At 42.9% G+C, this 24,983-nt stretch overlaps 1 protein-coding gene across 1 annotated transcript in view; it reads right to left on the bottom strand.

Annotated features, from left to right (window-relative positions):
• LOC143298099 (dynein axonemal heavy chain 5-like) overlaps window positions 1–24,983 on the bottom strand; it is a 136,983-nt gene that overhangs the window by 85,926 nt on the left and 26,074 nt on the right. Inside the window, exons 8-22 of the mRNA XM_076610789.1 lie at window positions 18,373–18,435; window positions 17,647–17,820; window positions 17,119–17,353; window positions 16,336–16,501; window positions 15,279–15,372; window positions 14,090–14,188; window positions 11,285–11,466; window positions 10,425–10,544; window positions 9,280–9,481; window positions 8,519–8,614; window positions 6,790–7,053; window positions 5,135–5,200; window positions 4,124–4,353; window positions 1,177–1,328; window positions 88–295 (exon numbers count right to left, since the gene is read on the bottom strand). Coding sequence (XP_076466904.1) covers window positions 88–295; window positions 1,177–1,328; window positions 4,124–4,353; window positions 5,135–5,200; window positions 6,790–7,053; window positions 8,519–8,614; window positions 9,280–9,481; window positions 10,425–10,544; window positions 11,285–11,466; window positions 14,090–14,188; window positions 15,279–15,372; window positions 16,336–16,501; window positions 17,119–17,353; window positions 17,647–17,820; window positions 18,373–18,435 — 2,351 coding nt within the window. The remainder of the gene's footprint in view (window positions 1–87; window positions 296–1,176; window positions 1,329–4,123; window positions 4,354–5,134; window positions 5,201–6,789; window positions 7,054–8,518; window positions 8,615–9,279; window positions 9,482–10,424; window positions 10,545–11,284; window positions 11,467–14,089; window positions 14,189–15,278; window positions 15,373–16,335; window positions 16,502–17,118; window positions 17,354–17,646; window positions 17,821–18,372; window positions 18,436–24,983) is intronic.

Genomic DNA, 24,983 nt, shown 5'->3' with positions numbered 1-24,983 from the left:
TTTCTCATCTCATCCGGACAACCGTGTACATATGAGTGAACGCAGCAGTTGCAGCCCACGAACGAAGAAGAAGAAGAAGAAACTCACGTGGCCAGCTGCTCAGAGGCCTGGGCGACGATGGTGGTGGTGAGCTCCAGGAACCCGTCGGCTGTGATGGCCTCCTCCTCGGGCAGGTCGCACAGGGCCGTGATGGACATGTCCGTGAGCACCGCCTCGATGCGGCATTCCAGCACATCCGTCACCGTCTTCACCAGCTTCTCCAGCTCGTCCATCTCTTTGTAGATGTTGTTCACGTCTGTTTGTTGGGAAGGAAAGCCGAGGGGGGGGGGAGGCAGAGGGGTGCGGGAGAGAAAGAGGGGGTTTCAGGTTGATGAATTTTTTTGTGAGTGATGTTGGTGGTAAGGAGGTGTGTGTGTGTGTATGTGGAGGGGGAGGCAGGCATGTTGGTGAGAGAGAAAGTGAGGGGGTTTGGGTTGATGAATTTGTGAGTGATGTTGGTGGTAAGGATAAGGTTTGATGATATTCATGTTCTGCTGTTTGGTCAACTGAACTCTGATGTTAGTAAGAATGTGTGTGTAAGTCTGTGTGAGTGTGTGTACTGTGTGTGTGTGTGTGCATGTGTGTAGAAGTGTTTGTGTGTGCGTGCATGCATGTGTGTGTGTGTGTGTGTGTGTGTATGTGCATGCACACGCATGCGTGTGTGTGTGTGTGTGTGTGTATGTGTGTGTGTGTTTGTTGTGTCTGACTCAATCATAAATATCGGCAAAGAAGCATAAATTTCCCAGCCAAAAAAAAACAACAAAAAAAACCAGACCCTTTATCTGAACCCACCAGACAAGCAAGAGGAGCAAACAAGCATAGCACAAGAGAGGGAAAGGAAGGAAGGAGGAAAGGAAGGAAGGAAGGGAACAAGCACAGGGCAGGAAGGAAGGAAGGAAGGAAAGAAGGGAAAGGAAATAAGCACAGGAAGGAAGGAAGGAAGAAAGAAACAGGCACAGGACAGGACAGGAAGGTAGGAAGGAAGGACAGGAGAGGGAAAGGAAGGAAGGAAGGAAACAGGCACAGGACAGGAAGGAAGGAAGGAAGGAAGGAAGAAACAGGCACAGGACCAGAGAGGGAAAGGAAGGAAGGAAAGAAGGAAGAAAGAAGAGAAAAAGAGGAAGGAAGACATCTCACAGGTGTTGGCGTTGAGGGAGGTCCAGGTGAGAGAGCTGACCCCCGGCTGCAGGGCCTCTTCCACAAGGCCGATGAAGGGCTTCATCAGGGGCATCAGCACCGAGGGGATGGACTGTTTGATGCGGTTGTAGTTGGACAGCATCTCCTGGAGCCTGCAGCACGGCAACGGTAACGTGTGTCGTCAGTACCATGGCAACCATATGATTGACTCATTCTACCCCACAGCTACATGCCTGCTACAACTCCTACCACACTACATGCCTCTACAACTCCTACCACACTACATGCCTGCTACAACTCCTACCACACTACATGCCTGCTACAACTCCTACCACACTACATGCCTCTACAACTCCTACCACACTACATGCCTGCTACAACTCCTACCACACTACATGCCTGCTACAACTCCTACCACACTACATGCCTGCGACAACTCCTACCACACTACATGCCTGCGACAACTCCTACCACACTACTACATACCTCTACAACTCCTACCACTCTCTACACGCCTGCTACAACTCCTACCACACTACATGCCTGCTACAACTCCTACCACACTACATGCCTGCTACAACTCCTACCACACTACATGCCTCTACAACTCCTACCACACTACATGCCTGCTACAGCTCCTACCACACTACATGCCTGCTACAGCTCCTACCACACTACATGCCTCTACAACTCCTACCACACTACATGCCTCTACAACTCCTACCATAGCAACAAAATGATTAACTCATTATACCCCTCAGCTACATGCCTGCTACAACTCCTACCACACTACATGCCTGCTACAACTCCTACCACACTACATGCCTGCTACAACTCCTACCACACTACATGCCTGCTACAACTCCTACCACACTACATGCCTGCTACAACTCCTACCACACTACATGCCTGCTACAACTCCTACCACACTACATGCTGGCTACATGCCTGCCACAACTCCTACCACTTTACATGCCTGCTACAACTCCTACCACACTACATGCCTGCGACAACTCCTACCACACTACTACATACCTCTACAACTCCTACCACTCTCTACACGCCTGCTACAACTCCTACCACACTACATGCCTGCTACAACTCCTACCACACTACATGCCTGCTACAACTCCTACCACACTACATGCCTCTACAACTCCTACCACACTACATGCCTGCTACAACTCCTACCACACTACATGCCTGCTACAACTCCTACCACACTACATGCCTCTACAACTCCTACCACACTACATGCCTCTACAACTCCTACCATAGCAACAAAATGATTAACTCATTATACCCCTCAGCTACATGCCTGCTACAACTCCTACCACACTACATGCCTGCTACAACTCCTACCACACTACATGCCTGCTACAACTCCTACCACACTACATGCCTGCTACAACTCCTACCACACTACATGCCTGCTACAACTCCTACCACACTACATGCCTGCTACAACTCCTACCACACTACATGCTGGCTACATGCCTGCCACAACTCCTACCACACTACATGCCTGCTACAACTCCTACCACACTACATGCCTGCGACAACTCCTACCACACTACTACATACCTCTACAACTCCTACCACTCTCTACATGCCTGCCACAACTCCTACCACACTACATGCTGGCTACATGCCTGCCACAACTCCTACCACACTACATGCCTCTACAACTCCTACCACACTACATGCCTGCTACAACTCCTACCACACTACATGCCTACAACTCTACCAGCTGCTACATACCTGTTACAACTCCTACCACACTACATGCCTCTACAACTCCTACCACACTACATGCCTGCTACAGCTCCTACCACAGCAATGAAATGATTAACTCATTCTGCCCCACAGCTACATGCCTGCTATAACTCCCCTGGACCAGTACGACATGAAACCACTACAGAAAATAACAGGTGGTTCACAAAAACGGTGAAAATTGATGGAGAATTGTTGATTTAACTGGTCAAACAAAACTTTGTTGTCATGCTTCCAGAATCCATAAACAGTTCTGTTTAAAATGCCAGCTGTACTAAGCAAGAAGGAACAAAATTAGAATAGTGCACATGCATGAAAATACTTGTACCTGGACCACAGGGGAAGTAATCATGGTATGAGTTAACTTGTTCCTAGAGTAGAATGAGTTAAAAGGGATTTTTATACCTGTGTTTGCTGCTGCTGATGACAATCATTTGGGGAAGGTAAAGGAGATTTGTGTATCTCCCTATCTGTGTTTGCTGCTAATGATGATAAAGATGTAGATTTTTTTTAAGGTATATTAAAGGGATTTGTATACCTGTGTTTGCTGCTGATGACGATGACAATCATTTGGGGGATGGCAAAGGGGATTTGTGTATCTCACTGTGTTTGCTGCTAATGATGATAATCATGTAGATAAAAAAAAAAACAGGTAAAGGGGATTTTTGTATCTGTGTTTGCTTCTGCTGCTGCTGACAGCCATTTGGGGAAAAGGTAAAAGGAAGATGTGTGCGTGTCTGTGTTGCCTGCAAATTGCCTTGGGAGGGGGGAGGGGGCAGAGAGAGAGAGAAAGAAAGAGAGAGAACAAAGAGAACAAGAAGAAGAAGAAAAAAATTAATCTACAGGCCTCCCGCCCCTAGAAAGAGGTCAAAACTACACAATATCGTGATCACAAAGCAACAACACAATGTAAAATAAATACTAACTTAAACCTGTAGAACAAAAGTGCTTCTTGTGCATTGTAAATTAATTCTAAATTTCTTCATTGCTGTCAACGAATTCCTGTTGTATCTTCAGGGCATTAAATATATAAACACAGAGTTTAACAAATACTGTACATTGAACCAGCAAGTGAACATATGATTGACCTTCAGAGTTCAGATGTTTTTGCCTTAAGAGAGAGAGAGAGATAGAGAGAGAGAGAGAGAAAGGGTGCCACCAGCCAGCCACTCACGCCACTTGGTTCTTCCTGATGGTGATCTCCTTGACGATGAGGTCCTTGGCGGCCTCGGGCACCTCCAGCCCCATGGCCTGCAGGTACTTGGCCTCCTGGATCAGCTCCATGATCTGGGAGTCGCAGTTCACAAACACCTCCTCCGTCTCTGGGTGCCGTACCAGCAGGGAGGCGTTCAGGCCGCTCTTGGCCGCCTCCACCGCACGGCACCAGCCGCGGTGGTACAGCATCTGGAAAATAATAATAATAATGGTATTCATATAGCGCTGAATCTTGTGCAGAGACATATCAAAGTGCTTTCGCACCAGTCATTACTCTAAAACTGGAGAAACTAAAGGCAAGGAAGAGGCAGGGAAGGGAGGCTTTTTTGGGAAGAGGTGGGTTTTAAGGCCAGACTTGAAAGAGCTGAGTGTGGAGACTTGACAAAGCGAAAGAGGAAGTTCTTTCCAAATGCAAGGTCCAGAGAAAGAACAGTGGCCAACAGTTGAGTGTCTGAATCTGGGTATGCGTAAACAGAAAAGTGATGATGATGACGATGATAATGATGATGATGACAGTTTCAGTTTCTCTTTCAAGAAGGTGGCAAGAGCATGAAATGGAAAAGTGTATAAAAACTGTGGGTTGTAATGTAAGACTCACTTTTGATAAAAAGTGAGTCTTTATATTTTGATCCAAAATCTTTTGATCAAAAATGAGTCTTATTTTAACAACCCAGTTTTTATAAACTTTCTCCCCATCTGGTGTTTTAATAGACTTGGCAGTCATTTTTCATTTTATTGACAGAGCATGCGGGGACACACACACACACACACACACACACACACACACATAAAAAAACCCACACAATTTCATCTAAAATCACAATTGTGGATAGATGTTAAACAGAAAAACAAATGAACACACAGACACACACACACACACACACCTTCTCAAACACACTCTCCTTGGACATAAGCAGCATAGCACACATTCTCTTAGAAATAAACAAGCTCAGCACATGAATCCACTGACCTCATATTCCAGAAGCACACCAGCCATTTTGTTGTAATTACGGATGATTTTCTTGGCCTCTGGGTTCTGAAAATCAAAACAACACAGTTGTATATACAAGCAATGATATGTTAAAAAGAAAATCAAACATTGTGTATATTCAACAGAAAAAACATAATATAATAACTGTTATTGGTTAAAGAATAACTAAACATAATGAACATAGCTTCAGAAACCTCATTAGCTCTTTTTAAATCTTGATAAAAATCACTTCAAATTAACTTTTTAAAAGTTTTGATTTTGAACAAAACAATGTAAAATGTTTTCTGTCTACATACCTCACTGTTTCGTTTCTCATACATGCTGAATCTTACACAATCTATCCGAATGATCTTCTTTTCACCTTTCATGTACCGTCTATTAAACTATGATATGAATGTGTAGAATTTAGATAACAAACTATATCACAAACTGCATGATATTCAAAAACTATTGTTTTAGAAACCACCAACCAGCAAGTCAGTGGCAATTATAACAAATTTCAAAACAATTAACAAATCATTAACAGTTAATAGTATGGAATGCATGAAACTATCCCTCAGGTGCATCAATGTTTTTTTGGTTTTTGGGGTTGTTGTTTTTTTTTTGTTGTTGTTGTTGTATGTTGCATCGATGTTAATGATTTTACAAAAAGAAACACACACACACACACACACACACACACACAAAAAAAGACACACACACACACACACACACACACACACACACACACACACACACACACACACACACACACAGACATACACACACACACTCACACACACACACACACACATATACACACATACACACACACACACACACATATACACACATACACGCACAAACACACACACACACACACACACACACACACACACACACACACACACTTAGTTTCAAGGACAGCGTCAAAGCATGCAGAGTGGCCATACACCATATCTGCTGGAAAAAAAAAGAAAAAAGAAAATGCAGATGCCTGAACTTCACAAAAAACCTCCACACACAGCTACACCAAGGCATGTGGAGGTCCGAACGCCAATAGGCCAGGTACGCCCACACCCCGCCCTCCCTCTCAACACACAACTACACCAAGGCATGCGGAGATCTGAACGACGATACGCCAGATACCCCCACACCCCGCCCTCCCTCTCAACACACAACTACACCAAGTCATGCGGAGGTCTGAACAACGATACGCCAGGTACCCCCACACCCCTCCCTCCCTCTCAACACACAACTACACCAAGGCATGCGGAGGTCTGAACGACAATACCCCAGGTACCCCCACACCCCTCCCTCCTTTCCTCTAACACACAGCTAAACCAAGGCTTGTGGAGGTCTGAACGACGATACGCCAGGTACCCCCACACCCCTCCCTCCCTCTCAACACACAACTACACCAAGGCATGCGGAGGTCTGAACGACGATACCCCAGGTACCCCCACACCCCGCCCTCCCTCTCACACACAGCTAAACCAAGGCTTGTGGAGGTCTGAACGACGATACCCCAGGTACCCCCACACCCCTCCCTCCCTTCCTCTAACACACAGCTAAACCAAGGCTTGTGGAGGTCTGAACGACGATACCCCAGGTACCCCCACACCCCGCCCTCCCTCCCTCTCACACACACTCACCTTGATGATCTCGGGCTTGCTCTTGAAAACCCTCATGGGGATCTCAATCTTGCGGTACAGCTGGCGGGCCCAGGCAATGCGGCCAGCCACTGGGGGGAGGTTGCGGGGGATGGTGGGGTCCGCTTTCTGCTTCTGGTACAGCTTGCGCATCTGCTCCAGGTCACGGCCGTAGCCCATCATGATGCGCATGTACTTCTCCGTCATGTCCAGCTGGGCCCCGCTGATGGCCTCAAACTTCCCCACCAGCTCCAGGGCCTTCTCCGTCTGTAAGGGGACATGGGTTTTTTAGGGGTGTCGGGGGGATGAATAATAATGTATGATTGTCATATCGTTTTCGACTGTGACCATCAGAACAGCAGAGGAGACTATCCCGACTATCTGGGCTAGAATTTGATTATTGTGGAGTGTCTTGCCCAAGTTACATCCCCACTCTCTCAGCCAAGAGGGTTTTAGGTCAGTTGGCATTGGGATGGTTCCCAAAGGCCAACTAGCCCCAAAGGCTGCCGCACAAAGAGCCAGTGCAATTTTGCCTCCTAGTTTGAGAGTCATACTCATAGTCCTTTGCAAAAGACTGAGCTGTAAGTGACTTCCTATTGCATTGGAGAAACCACTGATAATATAGCTCTCACTTTGCTGTTGGCCCAACTGTAAACTTACGTCAATCTGTGATTGAATCTTGCGCAGAGACAAATCGAAGAGCTTTTGATACTATTCATTCACATGCATGCATAACTCTTAAACTTGAGAAACTGAAGACAAAGAAGAGGCAGGGGAGGGAGGCTATCTTGGAAAGAGATGGGGGTCGTAGTGTGGGTTTAAAACTGCGTAGATAGTTTTAGGGGAGGCGGGGGGGGGGGGGGGGGGGGGGGGGTTGTAGTGTGGGTTATTATTGTGTAGATGATTTTTGGGGGGGTGTTTTGTATTGTGGGTTATTTTTGTATGAATAGTTTGTGGGAAGCTAGTTTTTGTGTGTGTTTTTTTTTTCTCTTTTGGGGGCGGGGGGTAGTGGTTGTGTGTGAGTTGTGCGTGCGTGTGTGCATGTTGTGTGTGTGTGTGTGTGTGTGTGAGTGTATTGTGCGTGTGTGCATGTTGTGTGTGTGTGTGTGTGTGTTGTGTATGTGAGTGTGTTGTTCATGTGTGCATGCGTGCGTGGGTGCATGCATGCATACATGTGTGTGCATGTGTGCATTCATGCATGATTGCACACATGCATGAGTGCGTGTGCAATGAATGTGGGAACTGCAGCCCACACATACAGAAGAAGAAGAAAAGTGTGGGTTGTTTTTATGAACAGTATGGAAAAGGCTAGTTTAAGGAGTTGAGTGCATGCATGCATGCATAAATGTTTGCTTGTGCTTGTGCTTGTGCACGCGTATGTGTGTGTGTGTGTGCATGTGTGTGTGTGTGTGTGTGTGTGTGATAGAGAGTGAGAAAAAAAGAGAGAGAGAGAGAGACAGTATGAGTAAATACATACGTTTAACATGAAAATAATAAACATTTATAATATGCATCACTTATCTCGTTAATTCACAGTCTGTTATTGCAAGCTTCTAATAAGAATTATATCCAAAACAGTGCAACAACCTTTTGGCAGTTCCTGGATGCAAGACGACCTGACATTGTGTTTCAGCATGCTTGTGTAGGCATCAACAACCTGCTTTGCTTTAATGTATACCAGTGTGCACAGATGTTTCATCTGTTCTGTAATTCTATAAGATGTGAAACTCACAGAGAGGGAACGCTGGAACCAGGAATCCATGAATGTCTGGATGGCGTTCCTCAAATTGTCCACCTGGTTACGAAACTCCAGGTAATCCTGGTCAAACTGGAAAATATAGAATTCAAAAACAATATTATTCTGAGGATAACCAAAACACCAGAAAAAAATAGGAGTCTCTAAATATTTTTTCACAAGATGCATACTGCAATCTCAAGAGAAGACACATGAACTGAATTACATTCTGTTTTAAAGCTAAAATGATAGTCAACAAGTTTTATATGATTCAGAGATATGAGTTTTTTTGTTTGCTTTTTTAAAATTATAATTACTGCAACAATTCCATGCCACAACACACACATACAGTTTCTTAACTTCTTCAAGGCATCAATGTATTGTATGGATTAGCCCACATACATTTCACAACATATGTTAAGTCATGATCCAGCAGTAAGCTCAACATTAGAAAACTAATAATGATAATAATAATAATAACTTTTTTTTTACATTATTAAATATCTAAGCAAAGTAGATATTGCAAGGGAAGGATGATGTCTTATTATATAAAAACAATTCAGCATACTGGCTTACACATAAACTGAACATGTTGATCGTTCAAGCATGCATGTGCATGCACGCCCATGCACACACACATACACACAAACACACACACATGTGCACACACACACACACACAAACATGCATGCACACACACACACACACACAGAACACAGAACACACAACAGCTCAAAAATAGTTATCCATCTTTCTACCTCTCCTTTGCGATGGTCCAGAATGTCGTAGGACTTCTTTTTAGTGGTGTCCACAATGGTCTTGTAGCGCATGCTGATGGTGTCAATGCCTTCGATCTTGATGTCGGGGAGCCCCGCGAACATGTCGATGGTGTTGATCATGTCCGTGATCTTCTCCAGTCGCTTGCAGAACGTGTCAAACTTTCCAAAGATGTAGTTCTCACTGAAACAGGAATGACAGTATTTGAATGGAATGGAACAGGGGGTGGGGATTGGGGGTGGAAGAGGTTGTTTATGATTTTGTTTCATTGCAGCGTGTATGATATCATTTGAATAACATGGAACAGAAGATGGTTTTTGTTGTTGCTGCTGGGGTTTGTTTCAGTTTCAATGAGGTGTCAAAGCATGCAGACAGATCAATATATGCCACAATCTGCTTTGAAATAATTCTTTTTTTTTTAAATGAGGAGGAAGAAAGCAGGTACCTGATTTACACACACACACACCCAGTGAGCCGTTTTGCCAACACTGCAGTCCTTCTCTTTTTAAGATGTTCTACTTGTTTTAATGGTTTCAAAATATGTTACAATCAACCTGAAGAAATAAAAAATTCAAACTTTGAAAGAAATAAGAAATTCAAACTTGATGTATGGAAACACTTCAAATATATCATTCCTTTTGCCTGTAATTGTGATTTTCTCTAAATGCTTCTCCATCAGCCATGACAACATGTGTTAATACTTGCTGTCATGAATGTAATACATACTACTTAAAAAAAAAGAAAGAAGTAACGGAAGGATAACAGCAATATAACGATCACAGTAATACAAAAATAAAGTACTTTTTGTCGCCATCCTGTTTATTGTTGCTTACAAACTGTGTTTCAGTTTCTGTTTCAAAGAGGTGTCAAAGCATGTACACTGATCCATATAAGCTACACCACATCTGCTGTCTAAGATTTTTTTTTTTTTTTTTTTTAGGGGGAGAGCAGGTGCCTGATCTTTGCATAAACCTAACACACTGATCAAGCCTTGAAAAGGCAAGCTGAAAACAATACAATTAAATTCACAATATGCAGCTGCTGACAGCCTGGTCCAAAATGAACAGCCCCCACACCCCTCAGACTCCACACCAGCAATGTGGAACAGTGTTCTAGCCACAGGTACCTGAACTCAAACTGTCTCTCATTGGGGTTTTCCTTGAGTCGCTCCTTGGTTTTCTGGAACTGGCGCTGGTATTCCTCATTCAGCTTTCTACATTCAGACAGTCGCTCCAGAATTGTTACTCTGTAACACACACACACAGACAGGATTCACATAATGGTCTCCAGAATCTTCTCAATCCTCAATCGCAAAGTGCAAGTGGACTGACAATAGATGGGATAATTAGGTAGTTAATCTATTTTGCCACAACAAAGTTTTATGGCTGTTAAGTTTAATGTTCCTGAACAGATTAATTGTTCATAAGGTATTTAATGTGGCATACATAAAGCAGCTGTTAAGTTTAATATTCCTGAACAGAAATATTGGCTGCCAAAACAGGATGTAACAGGCTGATCTATTTTTCCACAGCAAAGTCTCACAGCATACATACAACAGCAGTAAAGTTTCATACAAGAACTGAATAACTGGCTGCTGTAGTAAAAATAGAAAAGATGTATTAATCTGACTTCAATATCCGGTGTCAATTTCTTTTGTTCATACTGACCATAAGTCATATTAATCTTCTGATGAATATCAATTATTTGGAGAAAAATTCCAAACCAAGCTGTTTCTCCCGGCAAACCAGAGACAGATAATCAGGCGACAGAGCATAGAACATGGGAAGAATTACACAAGAAGATGCACTCTCTCTCACACACACAACACTAAAAAAAAATTAACAAGATCGGAAATGTTGCCTGGTAAAACAAATTGTAACAGATGTCTTAATTTCCCTCACTGAGATATAAAAAATAAAAAAAATTTTAAAGTTTTTTTTTTTTTAAATCGTAAAGGTATTCCGATTCAGACTGTGTGTCGCTCACCTTGGCAGTTCCCAGATCTTGGAGACCCCCTGGGTAATGTAGGCCTTGCAGGTGGTGATCATCTGGTTGGTGACCTTGACGAACAGCGAGGTCATGCGCTCGGAGGTGTTGTAGTACTGGGAGATGCTGTAGATCATGCGGATGGCGTTCATCAGGCTGGGAATGTGCTCCACCATGGAGGCCTGCAACAACAGGTGCATGTGTTGCAACAACAGGAAGCACAGGTTCATGTATTGTCACAACAGGTTCATGTGTTGTTGCAACATGAGGCACATGTTCATGTGTTGCAATAACAGGTTCATGTGTTGCAACAACAGGTTCATGTGTTGTTGCAACATGAGGCACATGTTCATGTGTTGCAACAACAGGTTCATATACTGCAACAAGTTAATGTGGTGCAAAAGGTTCATGTGTTGCAACAACAGGTTCATGTGTTGCAACAACAGGAGGCACAGGTTCATGTGTTGCAACAACAGGTTCATGTCCTGCAACAACAGGTGCATGTGCTGCAACAACAGGTTCATGTGTTGCAACAACAGGTGCATGTGTTGCAACAACAGGAGGCACAGGTTCATTAACAGGTGCATGTGTTGCAACAACAGGACGCACAGGTTCATGTGCTGCAACACCAGGTTCATGTGCTGCAACAACAGAGTACACAGGTTCACATTTTCTAAAACAGGATTCCATAGTTTGTGGCACTGATTTCACAGGAGGAAGGTGGCAGAATGGTTAAGACGCTTATCTGTCAAGAGCCTCCGTGAGGGTTTGAATTCGAACCCCACTCTCACCTTTTCTCCTAAGTTTGACTGGAAAATCAAACTGAACGTCTAATCATATAGATGAGACTATAAACTGAGGTCCTGTGTGCAGCATGCACTTGGCACACTGAAAAAGAACTTGTGGCAACATAAGTGTTTCATCTGGCAAAATTCTGTAAAAGAAAATCACTCTGATCGATACACAAATACATATGCATGCCCTCAAGGCCTGACTAAGCGCACTGGGTCATGCTGCTGGTCAGGCATCTGCCTAACAGTTACCATGTAGTGTATATGGATTTGTATGAACGCAGTGACACCTCCTTGAGAAACTGAAACTGAAACTTACGGATGATAAGCAATGCCTTAAGAACAAGTAAACAGAACCCAGTAATACTAAAGATTTATGCCCCCTTACGCCCGCTCTCCTTTTTGCTTTCAGTTTCACCACAAAAACTGTCCAATACAGGATGATCAATCAACCACAGCTGGCAAACAACCCAAGCATTATCACACACTCCCCTTCACCCCAAATTAAAAAAAAAAACTGACCCAAATGACGACAAACGACCTAACAAACAGACAACCACGCCAATCACGAGAAAAGAAACCTCCATCAATACATTAGTCATATCAATAATTCAAAGAAATTTATCTTTCTGCCCCTTTTGGGATGTGGAGGATACAATAACAACACACACACACTGAATCAAAACTTCAGTCCAACAGTGTCAAATGAAACAAGCGTAAAAACACAAAAAATAACATTAAAAATAACAGATAAAACAAACAAAACTTCAGCTTATTGACAAGTACTCTCCGGACACATGGACAAGTTACACACCCTTCCCAAGTCGTATGAATTCACTTAACCTCTTGACTTTTGTTGACATGTATGTTTGTTGGTGAAGGACCACTGCCTAACTGAGGTCAGAATGAAGTTACACGTCAGGATGACAGACTGTTGTTGACATGTATGTTTGTCAGTGAAGGGCCACTGCCTAACTGAGGTCAGAATGAAGTTACACGTCAGGATGACAGACTGTTGTTGACATGTACGTTTGTCAGTGAAGGGTCACTGCCTAACTGAGGTCAGAATGAAGTTACACGTCAGGATGACAGACTGTTGTTGACATGTACGTTTGTCAGTGAAGGGCCACTGCCTAACTGAGGTCAGAATGAAGTTACACGTCAGGATGACAGACTGTTGTTGACATGTACGTTTGTCAGTGAAGGGCCACTGCCTAACTGAGGTCAGAATGAAGTTACACGTCAGGATGACAGACTGTTGTTGACATGTATGTTTGTCAGTGAAGGGCCACTGCCTAACTGAGGTCAGAATGAAGTTACACGTCAGGATGACAGACTGTTGTTGACATGTATGTTTGTCAGTGAAGGGCCACTGCCTAACTGAGGTCAGAATGAAGTTACACGTCAGGATGACAGACTGTTGTTGACATGTACGTTTGTCAGTGAAGGGCCACTGCCTAATTGAGGTCAGAATGAAGTTACACGTCAGGATGACAGACTGTTGTTGACATGTATGTTTGTCAGTGAAGGGTCAGTGCCTAACTGAGGTCAGAATGAAGTTACACGTCAGGATGACAGACTGTTGTTGACATGTATGTTTGTCAGTGAAGGACCACTGCCTAACTGAGGTCAGAATGAAGTTACACGTCAGGATGACAGTCACCACTTTCTTTGTATTCCTTCACTTCCTCTTTGGGTTGCACTGTTTTCGTTCAGCAAAATCAATTACACTGTTTCAAAGTGCCCAAGAACCAATCCTTGCATTTCTTCTTCTTCTACTACTTTGTTCATGGGCTGCAACTCCCATTATCACTCATATGTACTCGAGTGGGCTTTTATGTATAAAACTGTTTTTACCCCACTATGTAAGCAGCCATACTCTGTTTTCGGGAGGTCTTGCACTTCAAATTCAGGGCACATTGATTTTAGTCCGTCAAGGTTCAGCGGTTAATGGGTTACGTCAAGTCGTGTTTCCCTGCCAGCACAAAGCAAAGTGAACAGTGATCCAGCTTACAGGTGTACACTTGACCAGAGGGCCAAAGAACTTGTCCAGAGTGTACAGGTACTTCACGTTGTCCTTTGCCTCGTTGGCAGCATCCGTGATGCGGCCATCCTGCCAAACACAAACAACAGCAATTTTTTACACCTCTACCTTTGTTTCCAATGTATTTAGGAAAAAAGTTTAATTTGTTATAAAAAAAAAGGTTAAATTTGTTTTTAAAAAGAGGTTAAATTTGTTTTTTTATAAAAGGGTAAAAATTTGTTTTAAAGAAAGGTTAAATTAGCTTTTAAAAGCAGGTTAGATTTGGGTTTCTTTAAATGGTTAAAAGTCCCAGTGCCTTTTATTACCATCCAGGTAGTAGTGAGTTCCATTGTATGTTGGGGTTGGAATACTGCTTTAATCTTTCTCACATGATACCCATTCACACCTGAATGGTGTAAGGAAAATCAGAGTATCCCTTTCCCAAGGAAACAATACCATGCCGAAACGCATCCTCGAACTCTAATTCCTGGTGAACATATGATCAGATGTCCAGCACCTATCCCATTCTGCATCAGCTCCCTCACACAACTTGTTATTCACCTTGTATAAAAATTATTTCAATTACAGCTCTGTGTGACACACACATTTAAACAACTATTACCTGTGGTTGTACTACTGCATAAAAAAAAGAAACAGAAACTAAAGATTTAAACAAACATAAATAAAAGCAATAATTCCTGATCATTAAGATTTTGTTTTGTTTTCTTACATTGTTTTTTGCTGTTTCTTTCAAAACACAACCAAGGTATGTACCATGACTTCCAAAACTGGTCCTTTTTTTATGAAACACTCTCTGATCAAACCTGCCTACACCTGTATGCACTAACCCTCACCACTTTCACACACACACACACACACACACACACACACACATTCACATACACACACAAAGTGTCTTTGTATTAGTATGCACATGTATGTGTTTGTGTGCCAAGCACCTGTACATGTATGAATAGTATGTAATCGCATTGTCATTGACACTTATTTTGCGTGTACTTTTGGTCAAAGTGCTTCACAAACACAGAGACACCTGGGTACAGCCGACTGACAGCTGTCTTTAAGCACCCATCATTTGTATCCTGTGTCATTCAGTCAGAGTTTGGTCACACGCAAGCACACACCACACATGTATGTCAATGATCACAACGTGGTGACTGACCAGTTCCTTCCAGCGTTTGAGAGCCTTGGACTTGGCCACCTGCAGTACGCCGATCACTGCCTTCACACGGGGACTCTTCATCTGCTCCAGGAGACTGCACACACACAAACACACACACACACACACACACACACACACACACACACACAAACAAACACACACACACATGCAAAATCACACACACACAACACACACACAATTTTTTTTTTTTAAAGAAATGATGAAAAAAAGAGAATACAGAAAAAGAGCATTCACACTGACTTTTTAAATTTGGTCATGTTTGATGAAAAAAAATGAAAATACAAAACAAAGCAATCACACTGACTTGTACAACTTGATCATGCATGACAACAACAAAATTTTTTAAAGACAATACAGTAAAAGCGTGACCACTAACTTGTTAAATTTGATCATGTATTACACACACACACGCAAAAAGACAATACAGTAAAAGCATTCACAATGACTTGCTGAACTTGTATTTGTATTTCTCTTTTTATCACAACAGATTTCTCTGTGTGAAATTCGGGCTGTTCTTCCCAGGGAGAGCGCATCGCTACACTACAGCGCCACCCATTATTTTGTATTTTTTCCTGCGTACAGTTTTATTTGTTTTTCCTATCTAGTGGATTTTTCTACAGACTTTTGCCAGGAACAACCGTTTTGTTGCCATGAGTTCTTTTACATGCGCTAAGTGCATGCTGCACACGGGACCTCTGTTTATCATCTCATCTGAATGACTAGCGTCCAGACCACCACTCAAGGTCTAGTGGAGGGAGAGAAAATATCCATGGCTGTGCCATGATTCAAACCAGCGCACTCAGATTCTCTCACTTCATAGGCGGACATGTTACCTCTAGGCCATCACTCTACTGTCATACATCATGCATGATCATACACACACACACACACAAACACACACACACAAAGACAAGAAAATACAGAACAAAACATGGCCACTTACTTGGCCATGCATGACAAAAACAACAACAACAAAACACACACAAAAAAAACACAAAAAGACAAGACAGTACAGAACAAAAAGGTGGCCACTCACTTGTTAAACTTGGCCATGCGTGACTTCCAGTAGGCCAGCTCAGCAGTGGGCCCGATGTCGTCAGCCTCCCGTCTCATCTGTTCGCTCTCGGCCAGTACCTGTTCAATCTGTTTGGACCAGGTGCCCAGCAGCTCCTCCAATTTCTCCAGGCTCTCCGTGTTGCTGGCTGTCACACAGGTATGTGTTTCGTGTATGAATATATGTGTATATGTGTGTGTGTGTGTGTGGGTGTGGGTGTGCGCACGCACATGTTTTCGTTCATTTATTCATTTATAGTCTGTTCATCTAAGATGATATTGGACTAAATGTGTGTGTGTGTGTGTGTGTGTGTGTGTGTGTGAGAGAGAGAGAGAGAGAGAGAGAGAGAGAGAGAGAGAGATAAGATTTGCATGCATTTGTATTTGTGATTTCTTTTTGTTGCAAAATGTCATGTACTTATTGTAAGTTCACAACCTCTTCAAATGGAGCTTTGGCCTTACTGAATAAAATTCTGATTCTGGCTGTCATACACATCATCATCATCACCATAAAAATAACAATAATAATAATATCATTATTATCATTATTTAATAATAATAATAAGTGGCAAGGATCAGAAACCACCCCTCTTATCAACACCAGATAAGAACAAAGACGAGACAAGGATGAAAAAAAAACACAATCATTATTTAATAATAATAATAATGATACGTGACAAGGATCAGAAACCACACCTCTTATTAACACCAGATAAGAACAAAGACAAGGGTGAACAAAAAACACACAAAAAACCACGTCCCTCACCGGCATCCTGGTAGTCTGCTGGGGTCTTGACGGTGTCAATGATGGGCCCCACCCCGTTCTCTGCCAGCTCCACCTGGCCCTCCATGTTGCTGCGGGCCGACATCAAGTTGTTGATGAACTTCTCCACCTGCTCCAGGAAGTCCTCCACCTGTGTGGACAGCCCCCTCTTGCCGTTGGTCCCTTCACCTTCCTCGTCCGCCGTCTGCACCTTCTCCTTGGTCAGGGTGCCCCATTGCTGCAACAGTGATTTCTGTCATTAGAGAGTTGTTTTTTCTTTGCTGCAACAGTGATTTCTGTCGTTAGAGTTGTTTTTTCTTTGCTGCAACAGTGTTTTCGGTCGTTAGAGTTGTTTTTTCTTTGCTGCAACAGGAAGAGATACAAGATCAAGGTCATGCAGACATCCAATACATAGACACAGAAACAAAACAAAACAAAAAAAGAATTTTTTTTTTAAATGGGAGGGGGTGGGGGTGGGGCAAACAAAACGTCCGCAACAACACAAGTGGGGAGATTACACGGTACACCCACCTCAAGGGATTTGAGCGCGGGGAGCACGATCTTGGAGAGGTGTTTCTCCATTCCGCTGAGCACATGTCCCCCGGTGCAGTCCAGCGTGCCAAAGTTGACTTCCTGGGCGATGTTCTGAACAGTGATGGCTTTCTGCGTGGTACGCAGGAAGTACAGGCACATGCCATGCAGACCCTGTTCCAAGTATATCCGTTCAGTGTTCAGTTGTTTGTGTGTGTGTCGTTTGTTGAGCTGACTGTTTGTTATCATGCGTGACAGTTTGATCTTTGTTGGTGTGACGTATTGCATTGATTTGTAGTTTTCTGTGTTGAATGCAAGCACATGTTGTTGCATAACGCTGCAATGTGTGTTGTGTTGTGTTGTGCTATGCTGTGTTGTGCTGTGCTGTTGTGTTGCATTGCATTGCGTTGCGTTATATTGCACCACATTGTTGGGGTATGCGTGTGTGTGTGGCAAGGATAGAGGGCATGAGGAACAGGGGAATATATTCCCTTGGAATTAAAAATATATTCACAAAATTGTCCTCAATTTGTGTGTCTATCAATGTCAAAAAAAAAATCTATCATAATCATTTTGCAAAGCTCAAGACTCATTAGTTTTTATCATTGGCTTCAAAAGGAAGAATTTAGCATTTTGGCTGGTTAATAAAGGGTTCTTTGAAACACACACGATGAGGGGTGAATTGGACATTATCACTAAGGAAAAGACAACCGGTGGATCACTTGCCTCGTTGTCTCCATTGGAAATGAAGAGCTTCTTGGTAGGGTTTGGGTTGTTGGGCATGGCGCGCTGAAAGCAGAAAGCAGAGGAAAAATTACACTCTGTGACAAAAGCACTGAAACGCATTGTATAGTACACTACCTTTTGTCACAACAAATTCCTTTGAGTTAAATTCAGGCAGCTCACCCTGGGGAGAGCATGTTGCAAGCAAGCAGTGCCACCCATGTATAGATATATATGCATGTATCTATGTATGTGTGTGTGTGTGTGTGTGTGCATATACGTGTGTGTGTGTGTGTGTGTGTGTGTGTGTGTAAGTTTGTTATCTGTGAAAACGTAACTGTCTGATATCTTCACTACAGAATGTGAATGTTAAGAAAAAAACAACAAAACATTCAGACGCTTCAACTGCAACAAAACCAATCAAATAAACATAATTACTAATTCAATGCTATCAATGAAGTAACAATGAACTGGACATGCCCTTAATCATGCCGATACATTCACATAGCTGACCAATACATTCACATAGCTGAAAAAAAAAAACGGAGTTCATTCCTAACTTCGAAAAGAATCAAATCATCTATTCAGTGGCCCATCCATAGATAAGTAATGAAGTGTAATAAAACTGATGGAAAAGCCAGAAACAAAAAAAGTAAAGAAGGAGATGGGGAAGGTTCAGAAGAATAAAGATTGCTTCAAAGCTGCCTGTTCAAGAACTTCAGTCTCATTGTGAATGACTGGTGCGAAAGCGCTTTGATTTGTCTCTGCACAAGATCCAGCGCTATATAAATACCATTATTATTATTATTATTATTATTATTATCATTTCAAAGATTATGAACAAATCTATGATCTTGTTCAAATGCACGCACATGGTTAAAGTAAACCCTAACACAAGCTAGAATTGAAAAAAAAAAAAAAAAGATAGGATGCATGTTAGACAAAAAAAACAGCAATACACAATACCGGCGCAAAAGTCAGCTGACATTTTTGTCTTGTTTACCTCCTTCCTTCTATCTTTGGAAAGATCCACTGACATTGCAATGAACATGTGGAAATCATAAATATATAGAAGATGAATAGGAATCTCATAGATGAACTCAAATTTACAAAATGAAAAAATGCTGACAAAGTATGACTGGGACAGTGGCAACAGAGAGAAGGTTTTTGACAACACTGGAGCAAGTTCTCCAAAATCAGCAACATCACTTTGAACAACCCAAGCTCAATCCACTCCCACCCCGTACCCCCTCTCTTTCTCTCTTTGCCCTTCTCATTCTGTCTCATGATGTCACTTACCAGCTGGTCATTTTCTATTTTTTGTTTTGTTTTTGGTATACACCATTCAAATTGACATACAGATAATAATAACTTCAAAATCAACTTAACAATGTAGGTAATAAATATATGGCATTACCTGGTTGTACACCATGGATTTCCTATAGTATCAGGTTCTTGATCATACCCTTGCACCCTATCCTCTTCTTCCATATCAGTTTAACTCATTATACCCCAGGTACAAATTAACTCATACCATGGTTACTTCCCCTGTGGAACTGGTAGGAGTATTCTCATACTAATACACTATTCAAATTTGGTTTAATCTTGCTTGGTACAAGTGGTGTTTTATAAACTGAGCTGTTAATGGATTCCGGAGGTCTGAAAACGAAGCTTTGTTTGACCGATTAACTCGACAATTCTCCATCGATTTTCACCATTTAAGTGAACAACCCTACTTTTTCTACAGTGATCTCATGCAGTACTGGTCCAGGGGAGTTGTAGTAGGCATGCAACCGTGGGGTAGAATGAGTTAAATCCCTCACCATCACCAATATCCCCTCACCCCCTGTCTAAATGATTGAAATCTTTCCTAATTAGTAACAACAAACTGGTATATCACAAGCCGAGTTAGGAAATTATTGTTCCTGTTCGCAAAAAAAAGAAAGAAAAGCAGCAAATATTAATGAAGTTATAAGTCTATAGAAATGGCATTTATCAAACAATGCAAGGTGAACACTATCATGAAATATGTCAGCCAATGTCATGAATATGTCAGGAAGTACTTTAAAGATAACACAACAAAACAGAAACTTATTTTAAATTCTAAATACATTTGTTTACATAATTCAAGAATGGTCATCTGATCATGTCCGACCCATTATCTGACAGATATCAATACAGGAACAGAAAGAAAGACATGCTTCTTTTCAGCTTGTGTTGCAGAAACTGACACAGAAAGAAAGACATATTTCTTTCCAGCTTGTGTTGCAGAAATTAACACAGAAAGAAAGACATGCTTCTTTCCAGCTTGTGTTGCAGAAATTGACACAGAAAGAAAGACATATTTCCTTCCAGCCTGTGTTGCAGAAATTAACACAGAAAGAAAGACATATTTCTTTCCAGCTTGTGTTGCAGAAATTGACACAGAAAGAAAGACCCGCTTCCTTCCAGCCTGTGTTGCAGAAATTAACACAGAAAGAAAGACATATTTCTTTCCAGCTTGTGTTGCAGAAATTAACACAGAAAGAAAGACATATTTCCTTCCAGCTTGTGTTGCAGAAATTGACACAGAAAGACCTGCTTCCTTCCAGCTAGTGTTGCAGAAATTAACACAGAAAGAAAGACCTGCTTCTTTCCAGCTTGTGTTGCAGAAATTAACACAGAAAGAAAGACATATTTCTTTCCAGCTTGTGTTGCAGAAATTAACACAGAAAGATGTGCTTCTTTCCAGCTTGTGTTGCAGAAATTAACACAGAAAGAAAGACATATTTCTTTCCAGCTTGTGTTGCAGAAATTGACACAGAAAGAAAGACATGCTTCCTTCCAGCTTGTGTTGCAGAAACTGACACAGAATGAAAGACATATTTCCTTCCAGCCTGTGTTGCAGAAACTGACACAGACAGAAAGACATATTTCTTTCCAGCTTGTGTTGCAGAAATTGACACAGAAAGAAAGACATATTTCCTTCCAGCCTGTGTTGCAGAAATTGACACAGAAAGACCTGCTTCCTTCCAGCTAGTGTTGCAGAAATTAACACAGAAAGAAAGACCTGCTTCTTTCCAGCTTGTGTTGCAGAAATTAACACAGAAAGAAAGACATATTTCTTTCCAGCTTGTGTTGCAGAAATTGACACAGAAAGAAAGACATGTGTTATAGTGTGTCAGGCGCCTATGGTGGAAGCATGGGATTTTCTCAGACACACTGCGCACTGATGGACCCCTCCTTCCTACCTCCCTACTCTTCTCCCCCCACCCCCCTTTCATGGCATCTATCCCCACCAACACCCCTCCCCATACCCTCTCTCCCTTTCCCCCCTTCCCTTGGCCAAGTACAGAGGGAGCAAGTTATCAAGAAATACTAAGTAAAGATGGTATCTCCTCTGACCATTCTCTTCCTATACACTCCCCTGCCCTTTTCCCTTCCACTCCCATCACCCTCAACCCCGTCCCCCCCTCCCCCCCCCAACCCCCCTCCTTACCCCCCATGTCGATCTCTGGCAGGATGGCATCTGCCTCAATGGTCCCCACATGGTGTGGTGTGTTTATCATGAGCTGTTTAGAACAGAATCAGGGCTGGGCGATCTTTCCTCCTCCTTCCCTTCCTCTTTTCATCACCCCCCCCCCCCCCACTCCCCTCCCCTCCTCCTTGACAATGCTGGGTTCTGTGAGAAAAGTGTTGAATGTGCAAGTCTAGCATGGTTGGTCCCGGATTGGTCTGTTAACTTCAGCCAATTGGAAACGTTCTGGGTCAGAAGATAGTTTGCATGCGGCGCCAGCTTGTGAAGAGGATAAAATGAATAGGCAAGTGGGGTTTCTTTCTTTTCCTTCCTTGAAGCAGGCCAGGAGAGCCAGACGGTCAAGACAGTACCATGGGGGCTGTGAGTGTCAAACTAGCATCTATTTTTCAGACTTAGTTGAATGCTTGATTTATGTTATACTTGGATTCTGTAACTAACACACTGGCTCAGTGGGATTGTGTTCTGCTACATGAATATAAAGTGAACCCTGAAACGTTGGGGCTGTGAGTAATGCTTGTACTGGTAATTTGGTTTGTTGGCAATTTACTTTCTGGTTTTTGGAAACAGTTTGGAGTTTGTCGAATTGTAATGTTGTATCACAAGAACATTATGACACTTTTGGCTGATGTGGTATTGCACAGTTAATGTAACTGGAATGTGTTGATGCAGATACCATGACTTGTGAGAGAGCATAGCCCGCATGTGTATGGCTTAATTGTATTTGAGGCTGGTGACTGAGGGAAAAGTGGTTAAAATACACAATGTAGCCAATACATGACTAAATGGAGTACTGGTTTAGGGTATTTGGGTATCCCCCCCCCTTTCCTGTTTCCTACAGGTTGATATTATGGTATGATGCTTGGACATCATGTTTGGGTTTACAGGTTGTGCATCTTGGCTTACATAAATGATAATGTTCAGTAACATGTCAGTGGTGTGTCAATTGTTGTGTCAATTGTGTGTCAATGTAAGCATTTAGACACAAAGAAACACAGAGATTATGTGTGGGTTGCATCTGTGTAGAATGTTTTGGTTGTAACAGTTGGAATTATTTTGAGGCATGACATACCTATTTTGTATGTTAGGTGGTGATGGTTATATTCAAGGTGAACAAATCTACAGGCTAACTGTATGTTCATGCTTTTCCATGTGTGTGCACATGGGTGATAATGCAACATGGGGACATGTGTGACTTGGTAGTTGTGATTACCATGTGCTGTAGTCATGTGTTATATGCCAGTGGGGTAACACATAGCTGTATGTGTTCAATAAGATTTGAGACCACTGACAGGCAGTTCTATGTTGGTGCACACAGGTTGCTATATATTTACCAAATTACTTGGTAACTATATGATTCCCATGTAAACATTTTACCAATGAGATACTTTGCAGAGACAAAGTACAGATTTGTTCAGTCTTAATGGAAACAGCTATTACTGTATGGTGATTTAACTGAAGTTAAACACTAGGAGTTTGTAATTGTCTGCCACATACTTGGTGTGACAGCTATTATTCTATGGTGGTTTGACAGGAGTTAAACACTGGGAGTTAGTATTTGTTAGTCATATATTTGGTGCACATTAACTTATGTGCCACTGATTGTTGATGGTAAGCTATATGAAGCTATATGAAGCTTGTTTTACATTTTTACATAGATCTCTTTGAGGAGAGAGTGTACGGCTAGACATTGAGTGTCAGAATGGAGAAAGGTTATTTGTGGAATTGTTTACTTGTCCAGACAACATAATGATGTTCTGTTACATCAGTGCAATTATGTTTAGCATATGTTTTGGTATTGATTTAACCTGGGTTTTAATATTGTGTGTGTTCCAGGTGTGCTGTTAAGTTAGAGAAATAAACACCTCAATTCATCTTTCTAAAAGACCCTGCTGTGGTACGAGGAGAGAGTGGATTGTGTACCTGTCCTCTGCCTGTTATCCTACTCTACCCCTTCTACCTTCTACACCTACTCCTACTCAACCCCTACCCCCACCACTACTACCCCACTTTTAACAACTTGGCGTCGCCGACAGGATCAGCAGGTGAGGTGTCTCTTATCTTTAGCAGCACACAGCCCAACGCAGCCCAGCACAGCCCAACCCAGCCCGAGGATGACCATGCCTACTACCACAGCACAGCAGTCCCCCATGCAGTGGTGTGCGGCACCCACACTGCCAGTGTTCACTGGTGAGCCAGGCAAGACGTCGGCTGAGGACTTCGTCACTGAGGCGGAGAGGGTCCTGGCCGCATACCCCATGGGAGACGAGATGGCTGCATACTTCATCTACAGCCATCTGCAGGGAACCGCACGTAGAGAGCTGATGCTGCGGGACCTGGAGGACACCAACACCCCAGAGAAGGTGACCGGCATTCTGCTGGGGGTGTTCGGTGATGGACGGCGTGTCACCACACTACTGTCCATACTTTTCAGCAGGGTACAGCAGCCGGAGGAGTCCATCATGGACTACTCTCATGCTCTGCGCAGCATGGAGAGAACCATCCAGATGAAGACGACTGGGGCCCTCACCGCTGACATGCTGAGGGACCACTTCATCAGTGGCCTCCGGAATGCCTTGTTGAAAAGGGAGCTGCGCCAGGTAGTGAGGCAAGAGCCTCAAACCACCTTCATCCAGGCCAGAGATGAAGCCCTGAGGCTGCAGAGAGAGCTGGAAGAGGACCAACAACAGCAACAGGCCAGGGAACAGATGGCACGACTGGGGGACAAACTGTTGTTGTTAGAGGGAAAATTCAGGTCCATGCAGGGGCTAGTGTCAGGTCTAGTTGGTCAGAGAGATGTTTTAGTTAAGAACAGGGCTGTGGGCAAAAAGAAAAAGAAGAAAGTCAGGAAAGGAAAAATCCAGTCAGCAGTGGGGAATAGGATTTCCCCAAACCACAAGGGTAAGGATTTCCCCAAAGTAAAGAGCAAGGTTTCCCACAATGAAATACACAGAGACTTCCACAATGGTCTCAAGGGGCAGGATCATAAACTGAAAGAAAGGATTTCAGATAAACTGATGAAGAGCCATTCAGTAGGTGACTGCAATGGTGATGATCCATGCCGAGATGAATGGGTGCTGCTGCCCATGCCACCTGATCC

The sequence above is a fragment of the Babylonia areolata genome, chromosome 23, assembly GCF_041734735.1.
Source record: "Babylonia areolata isolate BAREFJ2019XMU chromosome 23, ASM4173473v1, whole genome shotgun sequence".
In the NCBI taxonomy this organism is placed as follows: Eukaryota; Metazoa; Mollusca; class Gastropoda; order Neogastropoda; family Buccinidae; genus Babylonia; species Babylonia areolata.
Note: the sequence above shows the minus strand (reverse complement) of the source record. Positions and strands in the feature narration are given on the sequence as shown.